The sequence below is a fragment of the Triturus cristatus genome, chromosome 7, assembly GCF_964204655.1.
Source record: "Triturus cristatus chromosome 7, aTriCri1.1, whole genome shotgun sequence".
NCBI lineage: Eukaryota > Metazoa > Chordata > Amphibia > Caudata > Salamandridae > Triturus > Triturus cristatus.
The window spans coordinates 1,357,523,525-1,357,546,169 of record NC_140590.1 but is presented as its reverse complement, the minus strand read 5'-3'; the positions used below and the strand labels follow the sequence as shown (position 1 = coordinate 1,357,546,169).

The 22,645-nt window shown below is 43.4% G+C and overlaps 1 protein-coding gene and 1 long non-coding RNA gene across 2 annotated transcripts in view; one reads left to right on the top strand and one right to left on the bottom strand.

The window, feature by feature from the left end:
* The window catches only part of LOC146812054 (fer-1-like protein 4), a 1,053,957-nt gene that overhangs the window by 41,501 nt on the left and 989,811 nt on the right, over positions 1-22,645 (bottom strand). Inside the window, exons 39-42 of the mRNA XM_085619061.1 lie at positions 8,540-8,721; positions 6,087-6,172; positions 2,640-2,738; positions 1,411-1,652 (exon numbers count right to left, since the gene is read on the bottom strand). Coding sequence (XP_085475187.1) covers positions 1,411-1,652; positions 2,640-2,738; positions 6,087-6,172; positions 8,540-8,721 — 609 coding nt within the window. The remainder of the gene's footprint in view (positions 1-1,410; positions 1,653-2,639; positions 2,739-6,086; positions 6,173-8,539; positions 8,722-22,645) is intronic.
* Positions 1-22,645, top strand: part of LOC146812056 (uncharacterized) — a 156,805-nt gene that overhangs the window by 83,197 nt on the left and 50,963 nt on the right. Inside the window, exon 2 of the long non-coding RNA XR_014966816.1 lies at positions 3,065-3,137. This is a non-coding gene — a long non-coding RNA (uncharacterized LOC146812056). The remainder of the gene's footprint in view (positions 1-3,064; positions 3,138-22,645) is intronic.

Here is a 22,645-nt window from a genome sequence, read left to right as displayed (position 1 = left end):
ACCAAGGTCTCCCCTGAACCGTAACACAAGCAAACTAGGAACAGTTTTACCCTAGTTAGGGCTCTTAAGCCAGGTATAACTTAGTACTAGTGGCACAGTGAGCCTGGGACCCACATCTGGGAATTCCCGGTACACTTAGGGTGTCAAATGCAAAAACAACAAGTTAATGGATGTACTGCTTGAATTAATCTCAGCCACTGGCAAGGACTCAGATCACATCCCAATCCATCATTATTCACCTTCCATGCCACCTCAGTTTGGACCCAGCCATATGCATATCAGACTGGAGTATTTTTCTCATGGGAACAGTCTAACCCAAACTGCCAGGCCAGGTCGTCCCTGAACTGGAACACAAGCAACCTAGGACTGGTTTTGACCTTGTTAGGGCTTTCAGACGGGTATATATATATTGGTTCCAGTGGAACATTGAGCTTGGGACCCACGTCTGGGCATACCCAGAAAAATTATAGCTCTTAAAATGCGAAACAAAAAGGTGATGGATGGAATGCTAGAATTAATCTCAGCCACTGGGAATCACTCAGGTCGCATCACTCAGGCAGCATCCCAACCCATCGTTTTTTGTCCACCATACATTTGCAAAATAACAATGGATTGGGATGCGGTCACAAGTAATTACTAGTGGCGGAGATTAATTTAAGCATTCCATCCATCACTTTTTTCTATACTTTTTAGTAAATTTTCTAAAAGTGACATTTTCAAAATTGCAGTTTAAAATCCAACTTTTGGGGGAATTTTTCATTATAATTCCGAAGACACCAAACATGGCCCGGGGATCTGCTTCCGTTAGAAAGGTATCACTTATTAAATGTAATACATTAACTCCAATTATATCCTATGGGAGAGGTGGACCTTGCAGTAGTGAAAAATGAATTTAAGGGTTTTTCACTACCAGGACATGGAAATACATGTCCATCTTTTTTAATACACTGCATCCAGCCCTCTGAGCTTTCCAGAGCCTACCCTAAGGGTGACTTACATGTGTTTAAAAGGAAGATTTGGGCCTGGAAAAAGGTTCATTGTCCCAGGTCGAAACAGCAGTTTAAAACTGCTCACACAGGCTGCAAAGGTAGGCCTGAGACATGTTTAAAATAATTCTTATGTGGGTGGCACAATCAGTGCTGCAGGCCCATTTATAGGATTTAATTTAAATTAAATATGCCAAATGAGTATAAGTCAATTCTACCAGGTGTTAAGGAGAGAGTGCAAGCACGTTAGCAGTGGTAAAGTGTGCAGGGTCCTCAAGCCAGCAAAAATGAAGTCGGCTAATGTGGAGGGTTGAAGGCAAAAGGTTAGGGGGAAACTATGCCAAGTCTAACATACATGCGTTAAAGTCCATAGATACATTTACTATCACCGGTCTTTAATTGGAAAAAGAAAAAAAAGACAAACCTAGGAAGTCATTCGCCGAAATCCGGTCGTAATCCCACACCTGTAGAGCCAGAACAGCAGGCTCGCGGAACTCCGACTCCTCCAGTGAAAAAAAGGACTCCTTCTTCTTGTACGTGATCTCCTTCTCTGTGGGCAAGTAGTCAAAGCGGAACACAAACCTCCAGTTGAAGTTGCCTTCTCCAGTCAGTGAGTTGAAATGCACATCTGTTTCCTGCTTGTCCTGATCCAGGCCCCGTACCCAACTGCAAAATTAAGTTGGTGTTAATTTGAATATGTAACACAAAGTTGATATTGATAATCTACTATGGTTCCACAGAGAACGAAACATAAGGAAGGGGAACACAGAAGTAAAAAAAATCTTTCAATTTTCAAAAAATAATAGGATGAGTCATATTGCATGCCCCACTCCTTTTAACCTCATGCAAAATATTTTGCTATTTGGGGAAACTGCTGTAAAATTTGTCCGCGTTATTTTCAAAATGTTTGTCGATGGAAGCCTCCAATTTAGCCCTTCTAGGAAGGCTCAGGCTGTTTTGCTTTGTTGACACATTACAGTTTGGCCAGTGGATTAGGCCACACGTATTTGAAAGTTCAACAGTTATCCAGCGGCAGCCGGCACAGGTAAACGTGGGGGGGCAGGGCAGAGGCAGGGTGGGAAGGAGGGAAGGCGACAGACGATGGAATAGGTATAATTAAATAAATAAATAACACCTATTCTAACTTCTGTCAGCTTCCCCGGCTGGCGAGCCCTGCCGCGCTTACTTGTGCCAGCCGCCACTGCAGTTATCACTAGATGGATAAACAGAAACACAGATCATCTGCTAGATTGACGAATTGACAAGATAGCTAGATAGATAGCTAGATAGCTAGATAGATAGATAGATAGATAGATAGATAGATAGATAGATAGATAGATAGATAGATAGATAGATTTAAAATGACAGATAAGGAGAGACAGAAAGATATTACGTAATCACAACCAACCATACTGATGCAGAATTGCACACCTAAGTCCTTGTCACAGCCCATTTGAGCTCAGTGGCTTACATTGCTTATGAAGTAATTAATTATTATCAAAATATTGTTTATCTGTTTTAGCAGGGTGTACCAGATTATTCCCCACGGTGCTGCTAAACCTTATTAGGCCATAAATGTTACATTTAGGCTTTTAATGTTACTTAGAGTGAATAATAACAGGTCTTAATCCTTGCTGATTTGGGGAGCAGTACCTTTTTACGTAGATATCACTGGAAGTCGACCCCGTTATTGGATTGACGTCATCAAGAGTAACATCATCGGTGTTCCATATAATGACACGTAACTCATAGCTACAGAAAGAGATAGAGTAAAGGTTTAGTACTTTAATTCGAATATTCGCTCACATAACAATTAATGTGCAGTTGAAAAAGAAATGTTTGTTGTTGCTGTTACTAATCCAATTGTAATTCCGTGTTGGGTCAGTTTCTCAACATAAATGGCATTTTGAAATCATACCTTGAGGATAGGAAATGAAGGTTTCTGCTATAGGCAAATAATTTGACAAATCTGTTGATAGATTAGCCCCTCGTACATAACAGGGAAAAAGCATCTCTGTCAGAGATTTACGTGTCCTGCATGTTATGAAATTATAAAAAATATATTTGTTTTTCCACAGCTCACTCATTTTGAATCTTCCTCACTGATACAGTGATCGACCGACTTTTGAAGTCTCCGCTTCTTGATCCCAGGCAAGTCATCATTTTACTAGAACACAATATGTTCAACAGAATATTTGAGCAAAGGAAAATAGTTCACATATTTTTGTTGGGCATTAATAAAACAATCATCGTCATATAGCCCATTACTTGGTAGCAGGATCATGTTTTAATCAAGAGACAACATGTTGGTATAATCAGTTTTCAAGGGCACTTAATGTTTCCTGGTAGTACCCGAAAGGGCCTGGGGCCACTGGCCTACTTTGTAGATATGTGATGGTGTTCAGAACGCCACGTAAGCTGTTGGAAATCTGGTTTGAAATAACATGGGCAAGATTTTTGTGCTGAAATATTTGAGGTCACTGTCTTTGGAAAGAGGTATCAAGGTTTGGCAAACTCTTTTCGTGTTCCAATTTTGCTGATGTTGGTCTCATATTTTATATTATGATCCAGCAAGTGTTCTACACATTTTAGACACCATGTCGTCCTGTATATTGCTCTTCTACAGGATTTGTCGTTCAGAATTCCGAATTGTGCAAAAATGTTCGCGCCTATGCTGATTTAACTTGACAGATTTTGCCAGATAAAACCTGGCGAAATTTATCGAGAGAAAGTGTTCGGTAAAATGGCAAATCGTGGATTTCATTGTGATAAATATAGGATGTAAATGAAATAACTTATTCGAGGCAGGCAACTCAGAAAACAAGCACCTGCAATACAATAGGTCTCGAATTTACGCGAGTTTGAGCTATTGGCATTGTAAATGACAATGCCTTTCATTTATGTTTTGGTTTTTAAAAGATAAATAACAGGCATTGTCAATTACAATGCTAATGGAGAAGGCGAGGGCCGAATGGACCGTGCCGCCATTATGGCGGTCACACCAGTCCCCGGCCTCCAGAAGGGGGAGGGAGGCCGCGTCAGCGAATGACGCGGCGCTCCCCCCCCCCTCCCGCAACAACCAATGGGTAAGGCGCGGCCTCTGTGAGCCGGAAGCACTTCAGTGCTTCCGGCTCAGAAACGTCCAGCTTGCGCCCTGGCTGACCGGTCTCATTGCATTCTAAATGCTTCAGTTCAGATAATAAGCACGCCAGATCTAGCGGAAATGACATCACGCACCTTTGACCTCCCTAAAGGCATTGCTGAGTTGCCTCGTTCTGTCTCCCTGAAGAGCTCACCATTTGCTACAAGTTAAACAAGTAGGTGGTCACAACTGCGCATGAGAAACCCTCCTGCCCTCCTGCAGTAAGAGAAACTCATTAAAGAAAATAGTGCTTACAGACTAAATAAGAGTACCATGTAACAACCGAAGTAAAATGGCCAGTCCTCATGCGAGGTTACAAATGAAGACAGGGATGTAATTACAAACCTAATAACGAACCAGAATCCAGCATTTACGAAGTACGACACAAACCATTGACAATTATTGGGGGAGAGTGGGCGGGGCTTCAAGTCCATACTTTCATACAGCAGGGCTCACAGAGCAGCACATGCGCTGCCCAGGCTCGACCCAAAAAGGTCTTTATGCACCAGTTTCATACCCCAACTTGAGGGTTGGTATTTACTGGTTGCGAAAATTCACCACCCTGTTCTGAATCAGGACCTAAGTATATTCAGTTGACTCAATCTAGTAAGCTCAGTTAAGAAGGCTTTATTTTTAACAAATCGAAAGACATCAATGTGATTCGGGGAAAATCCATAATGAAGTTCTACAAAAGTAACGGGGAGTCTCGAGCGCCTAGGTCAATAATGCTAGCCCAGATTTCTACCAATCGTTCAGAATGAGGTGTTTCCATTTACTTTAACTTCTTTTTAATTTTCTTTAGGCATCATTGGTGATAGTTATTCTCTTAGGCAGTTATTTATCTAGCTGAAGAAATGCCCAAGTTGTATCTAGCAGAATGTGTCCGGCTGCAAGATGTTACAGACAGTTTTCAAAGAGAATAGGCTACTTAGTTTAAAACTACCTTACGACATGAAATACTGCTGCAATATCATTGTACGTCATGTGTATCGCATTGTCTTTCGTTCAAATGGCAGAGATGTGTGATGCTGCTTTTTGTACTTTGCACCATTTGCAACAACTTTCCTTGTTTCAAGTCATAAAAATAATTGGACTTCTGAATGACAAACCAAGTTTAATTTTGTTTACCTTGTGTGATATTACACTTGCATTTAAAGGTTTTTAAAACTTCTGATTCGGTTTCAAATTTCTGACTTTGGAAGGAGCTTCTTCCTGGGCATAATATATGATAACACTGGCATGGTCCAAATCTATCTTGGGTTCAATGTTGGCTCCTTCCCTCATGAATGGCTGAGCCCTATTTACCAGGATGTGTTCAAGCGTTGAGTAACTCTCATGTGAGAAAGAGTAAAATCTACTCCTGTCCATCAGAGATTTAGCTATAATCACAACTAGGCCTAGGCGGTAAACTCCGTTCCGGTCCTGGAATTTGCAGAATTTGGGTAAATTTGTGTTCTGCGGAGAACGCGACACTGGCAAAAATTCTGCGATCCGCGGCTTTTGCAGAATTGTTTGCTTGTTTGCGCTTTCAAAATGCGTGTTCGTGAGATATTTCCCCCCAGCACGCAAACAGCGTTTGCGAACAGGAAAAAAGCATCGCGAACGGGTGGAACAAGCAATTCCGCGTGTTTGCGTAACTCTGCGTGCTCTCGGATATTTTTTACCGTTTCGCGGAGCTTTGCATAGCGCGACTAAGCAAATTCCGCCCACCCCTAATCACAACCCTTTCAGTTTTAGCTATGAATCATCAAAGTCTTCAACTGAGAACTAATGCTAAATAGAGCAAAAGTTGTAGCACTGTAGAGAATGCAGGATTTTAGAAGCTGTCCGCTTTCTTGAATTTACACTTCGACTGTACGTCTTCATGATAAATCCTGACCTTACTAGTCATTAACAAACACTTGCATTTGAACTGATTTAATATGAGCAATTTAGTTCAGCTGCCTGAAGTGACTCACCTTATTGGTTCTCTCGGTTTAATGTTTGTTGCGGGTGGTGCAGGCACATCGTTTGGGAACATATCGAGCCACATGTGAAGGGATCCCTAAAGAGGATAAAGAAAATATACAGTTAAGATAAGAAGAAACTGCTGGTATAATTGATTTGTTATAAATAGGACTGAAACCTGCAGAACACTTAAGCATTATTTGCAGATATTGGTCAATAACAACTAGATGGCTGGATATTGGCACTGGAAAACAAGTTGAGCGAAAGGTGTCAAACAATCACTGGAAGAAATAAGGTGGCCACAAAATGGAAAGGACATCACTGAAAGGAGCAGAATGATAATCAAAAGCAAGAAGACATCCACGGCAGAGCAGATGGGCACAGCAATACAACCAACAGAGGGAGGGAGGAAGGAAATGTTCAAAGCAATGTATTTGTTATTATTGCGTGCCAACATCAATCATGTATCAAAAATGTGTCACGTACTGAGAACAGTGCCTATTACTCTTGCATGGTACTGAGGTATCCCAATTTTGTCAGACAATTCCAATTTGTATCCCAGTAGAGAATATGATAGGGTTAGACTGACCATTATTAATTAAAGTAGTCTAGATGGACCTCCAAATTACAATTAAGACTAGCGTGGGATGAGATGTATTGGGAGGTCTTTTTTTCTATTTCCCCCAAATCAATGCTATCCAAATTCCTGCAAGACGAAACGTATGTTCTCTGAGTGCGCATTAGTCATAAAGATATCAGCCACATGGCAGTAACCGGAAGAATACATTATGTCTACGACTCGTGTGGAGTCAGACTTTTCAAGGTGAGGCTTTGGACTCTCAAATTAAGCCTTCTTCCAGAGTTCTATAAATTAAAATACTTCCAAAAAGTCGGGATTTTGCACAGAACATGGTGGCCCATTAGGATGGCGGGCGGACTTACATCCGCCCACCACCCTAGCGGTGCTGGGACCGGCCGCCAAACGTGCGGCGGTCCTGCACTACTGATTAGGATGCAACCGCCACCCTGGCGGTAGCATTCCGCTATCTTGACATTGTGGCGGGTGAGGCTGTAAGCAACACCCACGGCAATGCCAAAATGGCATGTTGTGCATTGCCATGCACAACGTGGCAGGCACCACGTGGTGCCTGCCTCCTTGTGCATGGCAATGTAAGGGGGTACCATAGGTACCCCCCAAGTGCAGCCACCCACCCCCAACACCCACCGGGGGCCCGCAACGGGCCTTCAAAGCAATTTCCACCAGCCTTTTCATGGCGGTATTGCCTTCTAGGCACCGCCACCATATCATGCCCCGGCTCTGCCAGGCCGGCAATCGTAACAATTGCCAACCGGCGGAAAAGCGGCGGGCGGACTTTCTGTCTGCTGCAGTACCCCCTGCCATGATAATATTGTGGGGGGGTAAATTATGTTGTGATGGCGGGCGGATCACCACCGCAGCCGGGCAGTGGCGATCAGCCCGCCATCATAATGACTCCCAAAGTGTTTTTAAAAACAAACGTACCAGCTAATAGGCTTAATGTAACATATAAGACTGTCTTCTTTCTTTCTTATAATCTCAGTCTTCAAACACACTCATATTCCCTTTGTTGGAATCTATCACATGTTCACCATAGCAGACATGTCCATGTAAAACTACTTATATGTGCCTTGCCTTTGTTTACAGAATCTGCTCCAAACATTTAGTTTCCTGAGGGTCATTTTGGCGGCTGAACCTGTGATTCACTGGCATATAATGTATTTTTCTCTTTTGGTAATGAACCCTTTTGGACTACACAAGGCGTCTGTGGGTTTCCATATGATGCTCAAAGACAAGTCCTCCAGACGAGTCACACTTCTCCAATCCAACAGTAAAATACCCACTTCTAAATATATTGGCATTTTACATGTAATTATTAGTTGGTTGGGCTCACAGGGCATTCAATGTTATCAGTCTGACACTGTTAAAGGATGGAGGCGGTAATATGCACGTAAGCCTTATGAAATTCTTTACTACTTTTCAATTTATGTTAGTAGCGGAACACTACTCAAGTAACTAGTGGAAACCCTCTCATGCATATTATATGTTTTAAATTAATTACCAGGAAAGGGGAGGGGGCCTGGACTGGCAGTTTGTGCTAGACTGTTCCTATTGGAGCAAGACCAAGGCTGATTTGCATATGGTTCTTCCTGTGTGAGGTGGCATTGTTGGCACAACTGGAATAGACTGGATTGCACTTTTGTTTTTCAATTTAAACCAAAATATTTGCGTTTTTGACAATATTTTTCCTTGCTGTTGATCAAAGATTGTATTTATCTCTAATATTTTATCAATGAGGAGTTTGTCATTAATACTTTATCAGTGACACATATTGCTGCACATCACACAGGGTACATTAACCAAAACGCACATAGATGGTCCCACAAGCCTTTTGTATGTAATGCTCATGTGCTGTTACAAACATACCTGAGAGAGTCCTGGGCTATCGGGGTTGTACAGGGTGCGCACTTCTACATGCTCAGGGACCAGCCTGTATTCATACCCGGGCATTTCATCCCAGTGCTGCAGAACGTACAAAGCCTTCTGTTCATCGTACGCCGACAACTGTTCATCTTCCATCTCGTTCTTTTTATCCTTTGTGAAAGCCTCTGTGAATCAGGAGGGTATTTGGATTAAAAAGCAGGGCATGAAATGTTAGTTTGTAGCTGTAGTTGTGCTGGAATTCGTTCTGAGCAATAGGTCGTGAATCCCACCGCTGCCACCAATATTAGACCTGGGGGTCTCTAGTTGGCTGAGGTAGGTACCTTAGTCCAAATAGGGACCCTTGCTTCTAGTCAGGGAAAGGAGGGACACACTCTCAGATAACCCCTGCTCATCCCCCGGTAGCTTAGCACGAGCAGCCAGGCTTATCTCCAAGGCAATGTGTAAAGTATTTGCAACCCCACTCCCAGTAACACAGTGATAACACCACAAATGGACACCACACTGGTTTTTATAAAAATAGCGGTATCTTTATCAAAAGGAATACGATGAGACCAAACGATAGAAATCCAACATATGCGTATTCGTAATATTTCACTTTGCCGGTTATTAGGCTGACAATAACTTGTAGGTTCTTGCGGTATTAATGAGCACTTCACGAGGATCTAATGCAGTTCTAATGCAATGCTATGCAGTTTGTAATGCAGTTTGTAATGTAGTAATAAGACAGTGCTTAATGCATGTATTAATGCAGTTCGTAATGCAAGAATAAGGCAGTTCGTAATGCAAGAATAATGCGGTTCGTAATGCAAGAATCAGGCAGTTCGTTACGCAGGAATAATGCGGTTCGTAATACAAAAATAAGGCAGTTCGTAATGCAAGGAATAATGCTATAAGCCAATCTGCGTGGTCAACTCGGGCACCACTAGGCCCCAACAACAGAGACAACGGTCGTAAGCATAAAGGGGCGGCCCCGGTACTGATGGGCAGGTCCGGCCACTCGGGGACTCAGCGCGTCTAACGCGGTGCAGCAGGAGAGAGATTGGAGCACTCCTGTACTCCTCCTGCATGCCTCTCTAGGCCACACACGTTTGCGGCACCCGACCGGAGTCCAAGCCTTACCTAGGTTGTGCGCTGCCTCGCTCTCTCTCTCTCCCCACTTGTCGGACATCCTGCTGGGCGTCCCCGATGACGCTGCAGCTCCGTTGTTAGGCGACGCTGTAGCTGGACGAGTTACAGCGCTGCCTTCTCTTTCGTTGACGATCTTGGGCAGATTCCTCTTGGCGAACAACGATCACGATCCCTTTCACCTTGCAGCTTCCTTAGCTTCAAGAAATCCTTTAGCACGTTGCAGCTTGGGCCGGCGGCGGCGATCCTTACTCACAGCCTCAGTTACCATGACGGCTTGGGCCACAAATAACAATGCAGCAGCGTGGACGATGTTTCACGCTGCGGGGGCAATGCGATCACGGGGCACCTCGTAGATAGCATCACAGACCACAAGGCAGTCTCAGGCGTGCAAAAGCATATGCACCAAGCGCCGCTTAGACACGGTTGGAAACTTTGATGTTCCTGAGTTTCCACAACAGGGGACCTGCTCTCCTCGGGTCCTTGGAGGCATGCTACTTCAGGACACAGCACACAGCAAAGTCCTCTCAAGCAGGGTGGACATAGCACACAGCAAAGTCCCTTGTCCTCTCCTTAGTCAAATCAGCAAACTGCAGGCCAGCCCCAGAACACACAGCAAGGACAGTCCTTCTCTTCAGTCTCTTCAGCTTTTCTTCTTTGGCAGAGATTCCTCTTGATCACGAAGTAATTTCAATCCTTTTTCAGTCTGCATTTCAGTCTTGAGTTCAGGGGTTTCAGCTCTCACATTTATACCCCTAAATGCCTTTGAAGTCTTTGTGTTCAGGGGGCCCTGAGCCCGGTCCAAACCAGACCTGGGTGTCTTCCTGCCAGTACACACCCTCTTCCTTTGATAGTCAGGGTCTGGGCCCCAGACGCTCCGCAGGAGGTGGAGCCATCCTTTGGTGGCAGCAACACAACCCTCGTCTCATCCAGGGGGCTACTCCTCCCCCACATCAAATGCAGGCCAGTGTGTTGCTGTCTCACCTACTCCTCCCTGTGTCAGGACACTTCCCAGAACCTGTCACATCCAAACCCAGACAGTCAATACACAACCAGGCAGAGGCAAGCAGGATGGTTAGGACAAGAAACCAGCCACTTCAAAAAGCGTGGTTTCTAAACACACAATTTAAAAACCATCTTCACAAAAAGATGTGTCATTTAATTCTGAGTTCAGGCACACTAAGCTCCATCCCTCCATCTTATGCCTATGGGAAGATATGCTGGACACATGTGACACAGCATTCCCCATTCTGTCCTATGCGCAAGATGGTCTTGCAACAGTGAAAAACGAATTCGGCAGTATTTCACTGTCAGGACATGGTACACACCTCAGTACATGTCCTACCTTTCATATACACTGCACCCTGCCCAGGGGGGTACCTTGGGCCTACTATAGAGGTGTCTGATGTGCATAAAGAGGGAAGGGTAAGGCCTGGTAAGTGAGTGCACTTGTCAGGACAACAAGGCAGTTAGCAAACTGCGTGCAGGCACTGCAGTGGAAGACCTGAGATCTCTTTTTAGGGCTACTTGTGTGGGTGGCACAATTAGTGCTTCAGGCCCACTAGTAGCATTTGTATCACCAGCCCTGGCACACATAGTGCACTTTACTAGGGACTTTACTAGTAAGACAAACATACCAATTATGGACAACCAATTACCATAACACTTTATACAGGGAGCACTTGCACTTTGACACTGATCAGCAGTGGCAAAGTGCCCAAAGCATCTAAGTCTGCAACATTATGTCGGAAAAAGGTCTAGGAGGAAGGCAAAATGTTTAAGGAACTTTAGCCAAAAAGGGCCAAGTCTAACAGGTAGCAATGGATTTGACTTCAGCAAAAAAACAGCAGTGGTATGCCTGAGTATCAATCAATCAGTTGACTTTATTGCTAGTTAATTAAATTCATACTAGCTCCGTGAAAAAAGAAAAAACAAAACAAAACAATACCATTTAAAATGAGATTTCTATATACACAATTTTCATTCCCCATTGAGTACGCTTGGCGTATGGAGTAGTTCGGTCTTGCTCTCTAGCATGTTTCCGGTACCGGCGCCTATTTGTCTTGCAATGGCATACATAGGTGTAAAAATGCATCTGCGATTAAAAGGATTGGGAACTTCATGTTATAAAACCACTTTCTATAGCGCCAGGTCAAGAACAACCAGTCAAGGTCTGACTAAACAAACTGACTCTGCCTCATTCATAGAGCCCTCCAGAGCTCCATTACTATCTGCATTACTGCCTTCCATTTTCCAGCGGGGTTCAAGGTAAAATACGGGCCTCGACCCATGTCCATCCAAACCAAATCTGACAAACAATGATCTTGTTCAATGTCAAGAGTCCATCAAGAACTCCTACTATGTCACTGACAAGAAGCTCATTGGCCTCAGCTCAAATGAACTGCGGTGGGATTACATAAAGTCTGTAATAAATACCATAACAAGATGTAAAATACGACCCCTCAAACTGGTATGAATTTTCAGTAGCCTAAACGTCATGATCTCAGCACTCTCTCGGCACAGTGCGATCATGAAAAAGTAACTAACTGCTGCCTACGAGCGGCAGTATATGGTTGGGGAGATTGATGGCAAGCTCAACGATCTGTTGAACACAAGCATTTCTGCCAGCCCCCACAAACCGCATGCCTGGGGCCCTGACAGCTCATTATATCAAAACTAGAAGAAGGTCCAACTATTTCAAAATCAGTTGTAAAGGACTTTAAAGCAACAAATAAATTCACTCTATCAATCCAATCGGTCCAACGACAGTTTGAGGAGGATCGACAAAGGCATTCAGACTATGAGAACATTATCGCCGCTGAGATTCATAACTGGGGACTTTGTCATCGCCCGCCTTGTAAATAATCTCGACTATCAGAAAAGGAGTACCAACCCCAAAGTCTACTGAAGGAGTCCCAACTATAAATGGAGCCAGTGACATAATTCAGGTAGCTACCCCCAAACCCAGCAAGCAAATCCTCATAAAAAATGAATCGACTGGTCATGAGACAAGAGACCCCAAACCCCACCTGCAGCTCAATCTGGAAGCTCCAAACAATTAACAATAACTCAAAAACAATGAAGGCTTTGTCCCATTTCTGTCCAAAAAGAAATGCAAGAGACTCTGAAGATTAACCAAAAGCAAAAAGGATTTGGTGATGCAGGGTACAACTCAACTGAAACTTTATCCTTTAGTTCTGAAAAAAACATACCTTTGGCAGAAGACCCTAACCCCAATGCACTCGAGTACCAAGCCAGAGTCCCAGCAAGCCCTGGTCATCTTGGCTCAAGGACTGCTCCCACAATCTAAACAGGAGATTTTATGACCATAGGACCAGAAGGCCAAAATGTATCTCCTTTTCCCCAAAAAACATTCGCCCCCTCCTCACAGCCATCCCCAGAGATCAATTTTATGGCTACAGTGGAGGTTCGGTGTGCACAAGAAACCAAGACTCTAGGCAAATCTGCCAGTCCTCCAAGCATATGATCGGGAAATACCAGCAGCCCTGCTAAAGGCCCTTAAAGTGCCATCACTGCTGTCCCCAATGAGGGGTCACACCTCTTGGTTCCAACACCCAGCCAGAATTGCCCCTAGTTCAGTGAGAGGAACCATTCTTAACTATCCAAGTATAAGGATCTATCAATCAACTCGGAGGCATCCCAGCATGGTCACCTCCCCATGTGAACATGCCACCACCATACTACCCGCCAGGCCCTTCGGTCAGAATTAAGGCACAACCTCTAACAGACACTGGTGTGGGTCCCTCCCCGGAAGGAGATTTGTGATCCCTCTTCCCACGCACCCTCCTCCCTCTCTCGGACGACAGCCCGATCCGTCTCAGTGTGATGGTGGGCCCACTGTCCCTGGCTTGTAGCTGGGGTCTCCACGGTTATGTGTTGCCCGTAAATTTTAGAAGGATGTGGCAGAGTGATTGGACTTCGGGAATCAAAAACAGGACAGTTCACTAACAAGTTATTCGCTTTGTAACATCTAAAATGTAGAGCCCAGGACCTTTGTCCTGGACTCCTGGTCACCCTGGTGAAACCCCCCCTTCCCCAACTGGAGAGTTGGAATAGATATCATGTTGAGGCCTCGCTGCATATTGACTCATTGTGTGTGTGTGCTGTGGAGTCTTTGGAGGTCTTACCATCCCGGGTGCATGGAAAACCTGGTTCCCGCCTCCATGAATAGCTTTGTTTTACAACTGAAAAGGGGCCTCCTTTGGGGCAGAGGCATCTAGCTTTTTTGAGGAACTGTTGGGACTACACACTACAAAGGAAACACTGGCTCTGGCCATGGTGTCCGAGAATGGGGACCCTCTAACCTCGTTATAGGAACACGTCTCTTTTTACTTTTGACTGCGGGACCTGGATGACTGCTTTTTAATATTTTCTGGGTGCCGCCCACCCCCTCATCAGACTGCCTCTTCCCTGGGGTGTGGTCAGCCAACCCGCCCTGGGGGATCAGCAGAAGAGTGTGGCCTTTACTCTCAGAGACGCCCCAGGTAACCTGATTATTCCATGCACCAGTTGGGTTGCCATCGATGTGGAACTTTTAGTGAAGATCCCCGGTAGACAGAGCTTTCAGCTGCTCTGAATTTCTGGACCCAGGTAAAAATTTGAATTCCCATTGTCATCTTATTAGCTCTTCTTTTTTGGATTAGTACAGTTTTCTTTGGGGAAAGGGTAAGTGGGTGCTAGTTCTTAACCACTAGGATTTAAGTTGTTGGGGTAATTCCTACTCATGCTGGGGTTTTGTCTCACTGCACACTTTGGCTTTATTATTGTGTGAAAGAGCTACCTCCTCACACTCTCACTCCTCCCTGCCGGGGCTGTGGACCCAGAACCAGTTGTGCTGAGTTTCCTGTCTGAGATTGCTGTTGCCACATGTTTGTCCAATTATCTGATTACTGCCACGATGGTGTGGTGGACAGCGAACCTCCCTGAGGCTATATGTAGGGTGCATTCTGATTCCCTTGTGCTTGGTGTTGAGAAGGGACATTCATGGGGTTATGTGGTGGCTGTCCCTGGTTCCTCGATCTCTGCTGCATTTGATGCTCATGGTATGCCTTTAACCGGCATCTGTCTGCCAGGTAACCCGGCAGTAGCAATAGTAGCACTCCCTAGGCTCTCTACTACCATTGCCGGTTTAGAAACCTCTGGGGTTTTGTGGTGGATGCAGACCAGCCATTTTACTTAATTCCTGAGTGTAAGACATGCTGCACATATGCATGCAGCAAACTCATCTGTCTCTCGTTCTCACTCCTGACATAAAGAAACAAAATACGTAACTGATACACACATGCCTGGCCACCAGCTGTTCGTGCTCTTCCACAAATGATGGGAAGAAGTGTCTTTCACAGCTCTTTAGAAATGACCTGCTAAGCGCACTGACTCTTCCAGTGGTGAGTGCCAAGTAGAGCTTTACCCTGCCAAGTATGCCAGATCCAGGCATAACTAGCTGCTCTAGTATAGGCTCTGGCCTCCAGCATTTCTGTTTCAGTGCTAGATCACACAGCACATAGATAGATCGATCGATCGATCTATCGATCGATCGATCGATCGATCGATCGATCGATCGATCGATAGATAGATAGATAGATAGATAGATAGATAGATAGATAGATAGATAGATAGATAGACAGATATTTTTACGATCTCCAAGCTTCCATGCAGCAAGGACTTCATGGTACCATGAAGAAGAGTCTGCCAGGTAATTTCTTCCTTTTCAAATTTTTATTGAACCACCATTTCTGCAGAAAACATGGACGGTCTACGCGTTTCGGTGCTGTGCCTTCAACTGGACCATAGAGTCCTGCTGTCTAGATCGCCATTTTAAAGTGACTAGTGCCCATTAAAGTCCCTCATTCATTTTTACCATTTGTGCAAATGCTAGACTGCTAACCCACTTGATGTTGTGGTGAAGTTTTACATCTGCCATTTTCCACATTTCATTAACTGTAAAGTACATTAATGATCGTTTTAATTCTTTAAGATGTATCATGACAAAGTGCAAATGCATAATTTTCAAAAAAGTGCTAGTGCAATAAGTGCATTGAGAAGGAAATTGTTAAAGTCATTTAAAAACCATAGTTCTAAACAATTTTATGAAGACAGGAGGAGAGAGGTATCTGGGATAGCAGCAATGATTTAAATTTCTATTGGTTTTCCTAGAATCTTTAAAATTCCTGCAAACAATTCATACAACTTCATCAATAAAATCATTGAGAACTTAATCATTAAAAAGTTATATATATCTTCAATGTTAAAATTCCAATGATAAACCTATATGTAAAGTACTAATCCGTATGATAAAATTGCAGATTCAATTTAAACAATATGGGGACAAAGGTAAAGTTCATAGTTGATAATTAAATATCTATGTATAGAAAACTCAATCATTTAGATCTTAATATGTAGGATGTATTAACTGTTTCCATGTGTGACTAAATGAGACATTATAAAGTATACTTCTCATCGTAAACAGTTTTGTTAGTCATACATTCGTTTTTTTGCTCTATTCAAAATTTGATTCTCTAAAATTAGGTAAAAAGACTATTTAAATTACCAGAACATGTTTCAAGTCCCCATGACAATTGTCCAAATAGATTTATGCATGAATAAAAGTTCTGCATTTCCCCCTCCTCCATTTTCATTGAACTACAGGATTTTTTTTTTCATGGGGATTCTCTCTCATTGTTCAATTCCTTAGTTTGTCCCTGTAGAGGGAGTTTCCAGATCAATTAGAAGTTCTTCAGAAGACATCCTCACCAGCTTCAACATTCTCATCATTGTAGATGTATGTGGAGCTCTGCATCCAAATTATGGCCAAAGGGTTTCTCAGTTCCTATGGCTAAGATGTACAGAGATTCCATTTTCCTCAATTCCATTATTCTGTTCCCGCCTCGATTTTTTTGCGGCACAATTTTTATGCCAAAGTATTTTAGATTTCGATCATTACTAGAGTGGTGTTCAGAAAAATGTTTAGATATGGGATAGGAGAAGTCTTTATTTTTGATGGCTCATAGATGCTAGAGAATTCTAAGCTTTAATTTATTGATCTTACTCCCAACGTATTGGTTTTTACAGGGACATTCCAGTATATAGACCACATACTTGGATTCGCATGTGATATGGTCAATGATATTTTCAATTTTACTATTCTACAATTCGAATGTTGGTGTGGTCTGACCATATTCACATGCCTTGCATTTTGGGCACCTCCAAAATCCCGGGATGTTTAACCAACTTGCTTTTCTCGGTTTAATTTCAAAGTGGCTGTGCGTAAGAATATCCCCTAAGGACATTGTTTTTCTATAAGTCATACTAGGACGTGATGGTAATTTTTTCTCAATGTTTCATCCAGCATGAGGAAATTCCAGTTCTTTTTTACGACCTTTTCAGTTCTTGGTTGTCATTGTTAAAATCCACGATCAGTCGAGTTATAGCTTCCTCTTCATCTTCTCTTGTCTGGTCTTCCTGTTGTGATATCAATAACATTTCCCTTTATTTCAAGTTGACCTTAATTCTGGCTATTTTGATTACTTCTAGTGGGTAGCCACTTTCCAGAAAGCGAGCACTCATCTCAGTGAGTTGTTGTTCAACATCACTCAGTTCTGACTGAGCAATTTCTCTTTAACCGCAACATTTGTCCATAAGGTATACTCCACTTCAGATGTTGCGGATGCCCACTGTTGGCGTGGAGTATACTGTTGCAGGCAATCTGTTTACGGTGTATTCTGCTGCAGATGTTCTTGTTCTTGATGAATACTTCCACATCTAAGAATATTACGCTATTTCTACTAGTTGTAGACGTGAAAGATAGATTGAAGTTATTTCTATTCAGTGATTTGATGAAGGTTTCCAGATCCCGTTGTTGTCCTTCCCAAACCATGAACAGCTCATCGATAAATCTAGCCCAAAATTTAATGTTAGATTTGTAACTGCTAGCCAATACATCTGTCTCCCAAGCTCCCATGAGTAAGTTCGCATATGTGGGGGCAAATGATGTACCCATTGCCGTCCCTGTTTTTGTACGAAGAGCTCCCCATTGGAAAGGAAGATGTTGTGAGTTAGACAATATGATAACATTTCTAGGAGCATTTCTGAGTGCTCCAAGAGGCTCACTGATCTTGTTTTTAAGAACTGTTGAACAGCCCTGATTCCATCCTTGTGTCGAATTGATGTGTATAATGAACACACATCTATTGTGGCCATAATCAATCTGTCATCCCATTGGACACCTTGGATCTTTTTATGGAAGTCGGTAGCATCTTTTAAATAAGATGGCAATGATTTTACATAGTCCATCAGGGAGATATCAATGAAGCGTGACGTTTTCTCTAAAAGTGACCCACTCAAGCTCACGATTGGTCTTCCTGTTGGGCTAGTGATTGACTTGTGAACTTTAGGTAAGAAGTATATGGTTGCTATGATAGGATGGTTTTCTTTTAAATACATATACTCCTCAAAGTCGATCAGCCCCAGGTGATTCCATTGTTGTAATTTTGAGTGGTACTCGTGTCCATATTTCTATTGGATTTTTATCCAGGCGCTCATAATGGTCTTCATTGTAAATGTGTCTGATTGCCTCATCCATATAGTCTTTGAGATCTTGGACAACGATAATTCCGCCCTTATCAGAGGCTTTAATTATGATATGTGGGTCATCTCAGTTCTTTTAGGGCCTTATGTTCCCCTGCTGTTAAATTCCATTTTTTCTTGATGCTTTTGACCTGGGAGTTAGTAGTTTGTTAATATCCTCCACCATTAAATCTTGGAATAGGTCAATTTTATTCCCTGGTGGAAGTTGGGGACAGAAGGTCGATTGTGGCTTGGTTAGACTGTTTCCTCCTCTTGCTGTGGAGATGCCCATATTCTGACAAAATTGTATGTCATTTTCATCCTGTTGATCCATTGTTGAGCTTGGTTGTTCTTCCAGACTATTTAGTGTTCTCAGTGTTGACATATCTCTTTGATCTAGCGGTGAGATTTCATTTGTAGATGGAACATGTGGATTTTGACTCCATATTTTCTCCGCATAGTATTTTTTGAGTTTTAATTTGCGATAGAATTTATATAGATCAATACGGATGTTAGGTAGAGCCATATCTTGGTATGGGCAAAAAGACAATCCTTTATTCAGCAGATTTATTTGCTCTAGGCTTAAGATTTTGTTGGAGATGTTGATGACCACGTTCTTTTTAGTTAATTTTTCCATTAGATTTACTGTTTCTTTCCTCTTCTATTTTTGTCCTTTGCTCCGCTTTCTGCTTCTGTTTGTTTTGTCCCCTTCCTAACATTGTTCCTCTGCCTCTTCCTCTTAGTCGCATGACCATCTGTATTAGTCTCATCTCCCCGGAAAAATTTAAATTAGAAGTGCTCTGTTCCTCATCAGCAGAGCTGATATCTGAGCTGTCCACTGTACCAGTTGTTTCATATCCCGCACACTTATCCATTACAACTCTTTTTCTCAGTGTGTCAAACTTTCTGACGAATGTATATATACGCTGACTGGCATAATCGATTCGGTCTCGATTGAATTTGCTAGCTTTTCGTTTTTCCACATCCGCCTCATGCTTGCTTATTTTCTTCTCCATGGACTCTAATAGTTCTTTATTCTCCTCATTCTCTGGATGTTTGTCCATCTCTTCTTTCAGTTGTTTGATCTTTTCAATTGTAGCCTCTAGTTTCCTCTCGGAATGTATAATCAAAGTCCTCATTATTTGAATGAGCAGTCATTAGTGTCCATTTGCCATTGTTTAATTAGATATATGTCCAGGTCATTAAGTGTTGGCATTATCAGGATCCTAAGGCCCCTTGGTACTCGCTTTAATTCGATGTATTTCTCAAAGGTGGTTTTTTCCCTGCATTTGTTCACTTCTATGATCCTGTTCTGTTGTAATTCTCTAATACTGCCGTAGACTGTTTTTCCTTCTTCCTTCCACTTGGGTGTTCCGGGAAACAGCACTCCCCATAGCTGCCATGTTGTCATCAAGCAGTTCACTTGCTCGTAGTGCCCTATTCCTACTTCTTTCTGCAATGGTTGAATTTGATTTTTAAATGTATTAAGTTTGTAGAGTGGGTGTTATATTTCTCTTTTTTTCTGCACGCGGTGAGTTTCCTTTTAAAGATATAATTTCTTAAAGTGTTCAAAAAAACTGAAGGTTCCTTATGCCAGCGCATTTCTTCACTCACGCATTATAACTGAGAGAATGTGGGAATCAGGAGAATACCACTCGTATTTGTCTTTTCCTCGGTTTTGGAGGCATGTTGGAGGCGTGTTTACAGGTACGTGATCACCAGCAGGTCACGATCACTGACTAACCGGTGCGGCTCGTCAGAGAAGCGGCCCCCTTGCGTCACTAAAGTAACCTGACGGGCAGTCGCCTATAGACCTTACCCCCACTTCCCGTACTCACCAATGTGTCTCTTCGCCGTAATTCACGTCTCCGTCAGCTCACTCGATGCCAGACAGGTGTTCCTTTCGGCGTGATGTGACAGAGACGTCGGCCGATATATTCACTTCAACGATCAGCTGGAAGATGTGAGTCGACTGCTTCTCCTCACTTCCTGAGTGCTCGTGATATGCGTATACAGCCACCGCATAAATATTTTTACGATCTCCAAGCTTCCATGCAGCGAGGACTTCATGGCACCATGAAGAAGAGTCTGACAGGTAATTTCTTCCTTTTTCAAATTTTATTGAATCTCCATTTCTGCAGAAAACATGGACGGTCTACGCGTTTCGGTGCTGTGCCTTCAACTGGACCATAGAGTCCTGCTGTCTAGATCGCCATTTTAAAGTGACTAGTGCCCATTAAAGTCCCTCATTCATTTTTACCCTTTGTGGAAATGCTAGACTGCTAATCCACTTGATGTTGTGGTGGCGTTTTACATCCACCATTTTCCACATATAGATAGATAGATAGATAGATAGATAGATAGATAGATAGATAGATAGATAGATAGATAGATAGATAGATAGATATGTATTATATTCTTGTTGAGAGCGACTGCCACCCCAAGGGTATCCTGGCGCTTGACCTTCAACGGATCATCAGATCTAGTACACTACATTGCTCTTGGAAAGAGAAAGGTCTTCAATTCTTTCTTAAAGGAAGTTAGATCTTGCTTACTCCTTAGCGACAGTGGAAGGGTATTCCACAACTTAGCTGCTGCAAAGCCAAAAGCGCAGCCGCCCATCCTCACTCTGACAAATTTAGGAACTTTTATCAGGAACGCCGAGGAGGATCTTAGGGGTCTAGCAGCCTGATACCAAAGAAAGAGGTTTTGGAGTGGCCTTGTTTACAGAGGCGTCAAGCTGCAGACTAGGTTCAAACATGACCCCCAGATTACGAGCCGACTCAGCAGCTGTCACAGTGCCCAAAATAGAAGCCGGCCAGAAATCCCCTGGCAGCGGGCGAGAGGGCCGGTCCAAGGAGCAATGAAGCACCTCGGTTTTTGCCCCGTTAAATTGGAGCGAGTTAAACCGAAGCCATTCTGCAGTTTCCGACATACACTGATGAAAAGTGTCCCTCGAGACCGCCTCCTTACCCTCAAAAGAAAAAATCAGTTGCGTATCATCGGCGTAGTTAATAACTGAAATGCCGAATGATTTTATCAAACTGATTAGGGGTCGGAGGTAAAGATTAAAAAGGATCGGGCTGATCGCGGACCCCTGTGGCACACCCTGCTTCACCTGACGTATGGCTGAGCGAAAAGGTGGTAATGCAACCGCTTGTTGCCTATTACCAAGATAAGATTTTAGCCAGCCCAACGCCAAACCAGCAACACCCGCTCTCTGAAGGCAGTCCAAAAGGACAGCATGATCCACCGTGTCGAACGCGGCCGACATGTCCAGCAACACTAAGAATGCTGCCTTACCTGTGTCGACACGCGTTCGCAGATCATCCAACACGGTGATCAAGGCGGTCTCGGTCCCATGCGCTGGTCTAAATCCAAATTGGACTGCGTCCAGATATGAGTTGGATTCCAGGAAGTTAGATAGAGTCCTTGTGACCAGCCTCTCCAAAATTTTTATAGGAAATGGTAGCAACGAGATAGGCCTATAGCTAGCTGGACATAGCGGGTCCAAAGAAGGCTTTTTTAACAAGGGTGTCACTATTGCCAGCTTCCAGCTGTCAGGGACCGAAGCTGTAGCCAATGACTGGCAGCAGATGGTATGCAGCGGAGGTAGCAGTTCTGTCTGAAGAGCCTTCCATATCTTGTGTGGCAAAGGGTCAAGTGGGGAACCTGAGGACACACCATTAGCTAGTGTATAGAATTCCTCCAAGGAAGGAGTAGGAAAGCAAGATAGTTGCTGTTGCTCCCCTTTAACCTCCTCATCACTTGGGGAGTGGAGAGGTTTCAATGGAGAAAGCTTTCCCGAGGCCACGTTGCCCGAGGTCGAAAGGCCACTCAGAATTAGCTTAATTTTTTCCTCAAACGCAGAGGCCAAGGAGTCACACAGTTCCTGAGATACTACAGTAACTGGTGCTGCGCAGGCAGGATTGGCCAAGTTATTTACCAGTTTAAAAAGGGTCTGTGATTTATTAGTGGCTTTGGTCAAAGAATCTTCCAAGAACTTCGCCTTGGCCATCCTTAAGTGGACTTTATATTCCCGCAAGGTCTGCCTATACGCCACACGATCCAATTCCCCGTATCCTCTCCTCCAAGCACGCTCCGCCTGCTTACAGCGAAGTTTCTGTTGACTAAGATCGTTAGTAAACCAGGCGTTGGCTCTCAGAGGTTTGTTATTCATCCTCTTTAGAGGGATCAATTCGTCTAATGATGTCAGAATTTGTTGACTAAGAGCAGCATAGCTTTTATCCACAGTTTCCTCCACCGCAAATGTTGTGGACAGTAGTGAAGGTAAACTTGACCCCCTTAACAAACGAGACCACTGTCTACTAAATTTATGCCTAGCCAGGCCATCTTCACTACGCTGTTCTCCTGACACAA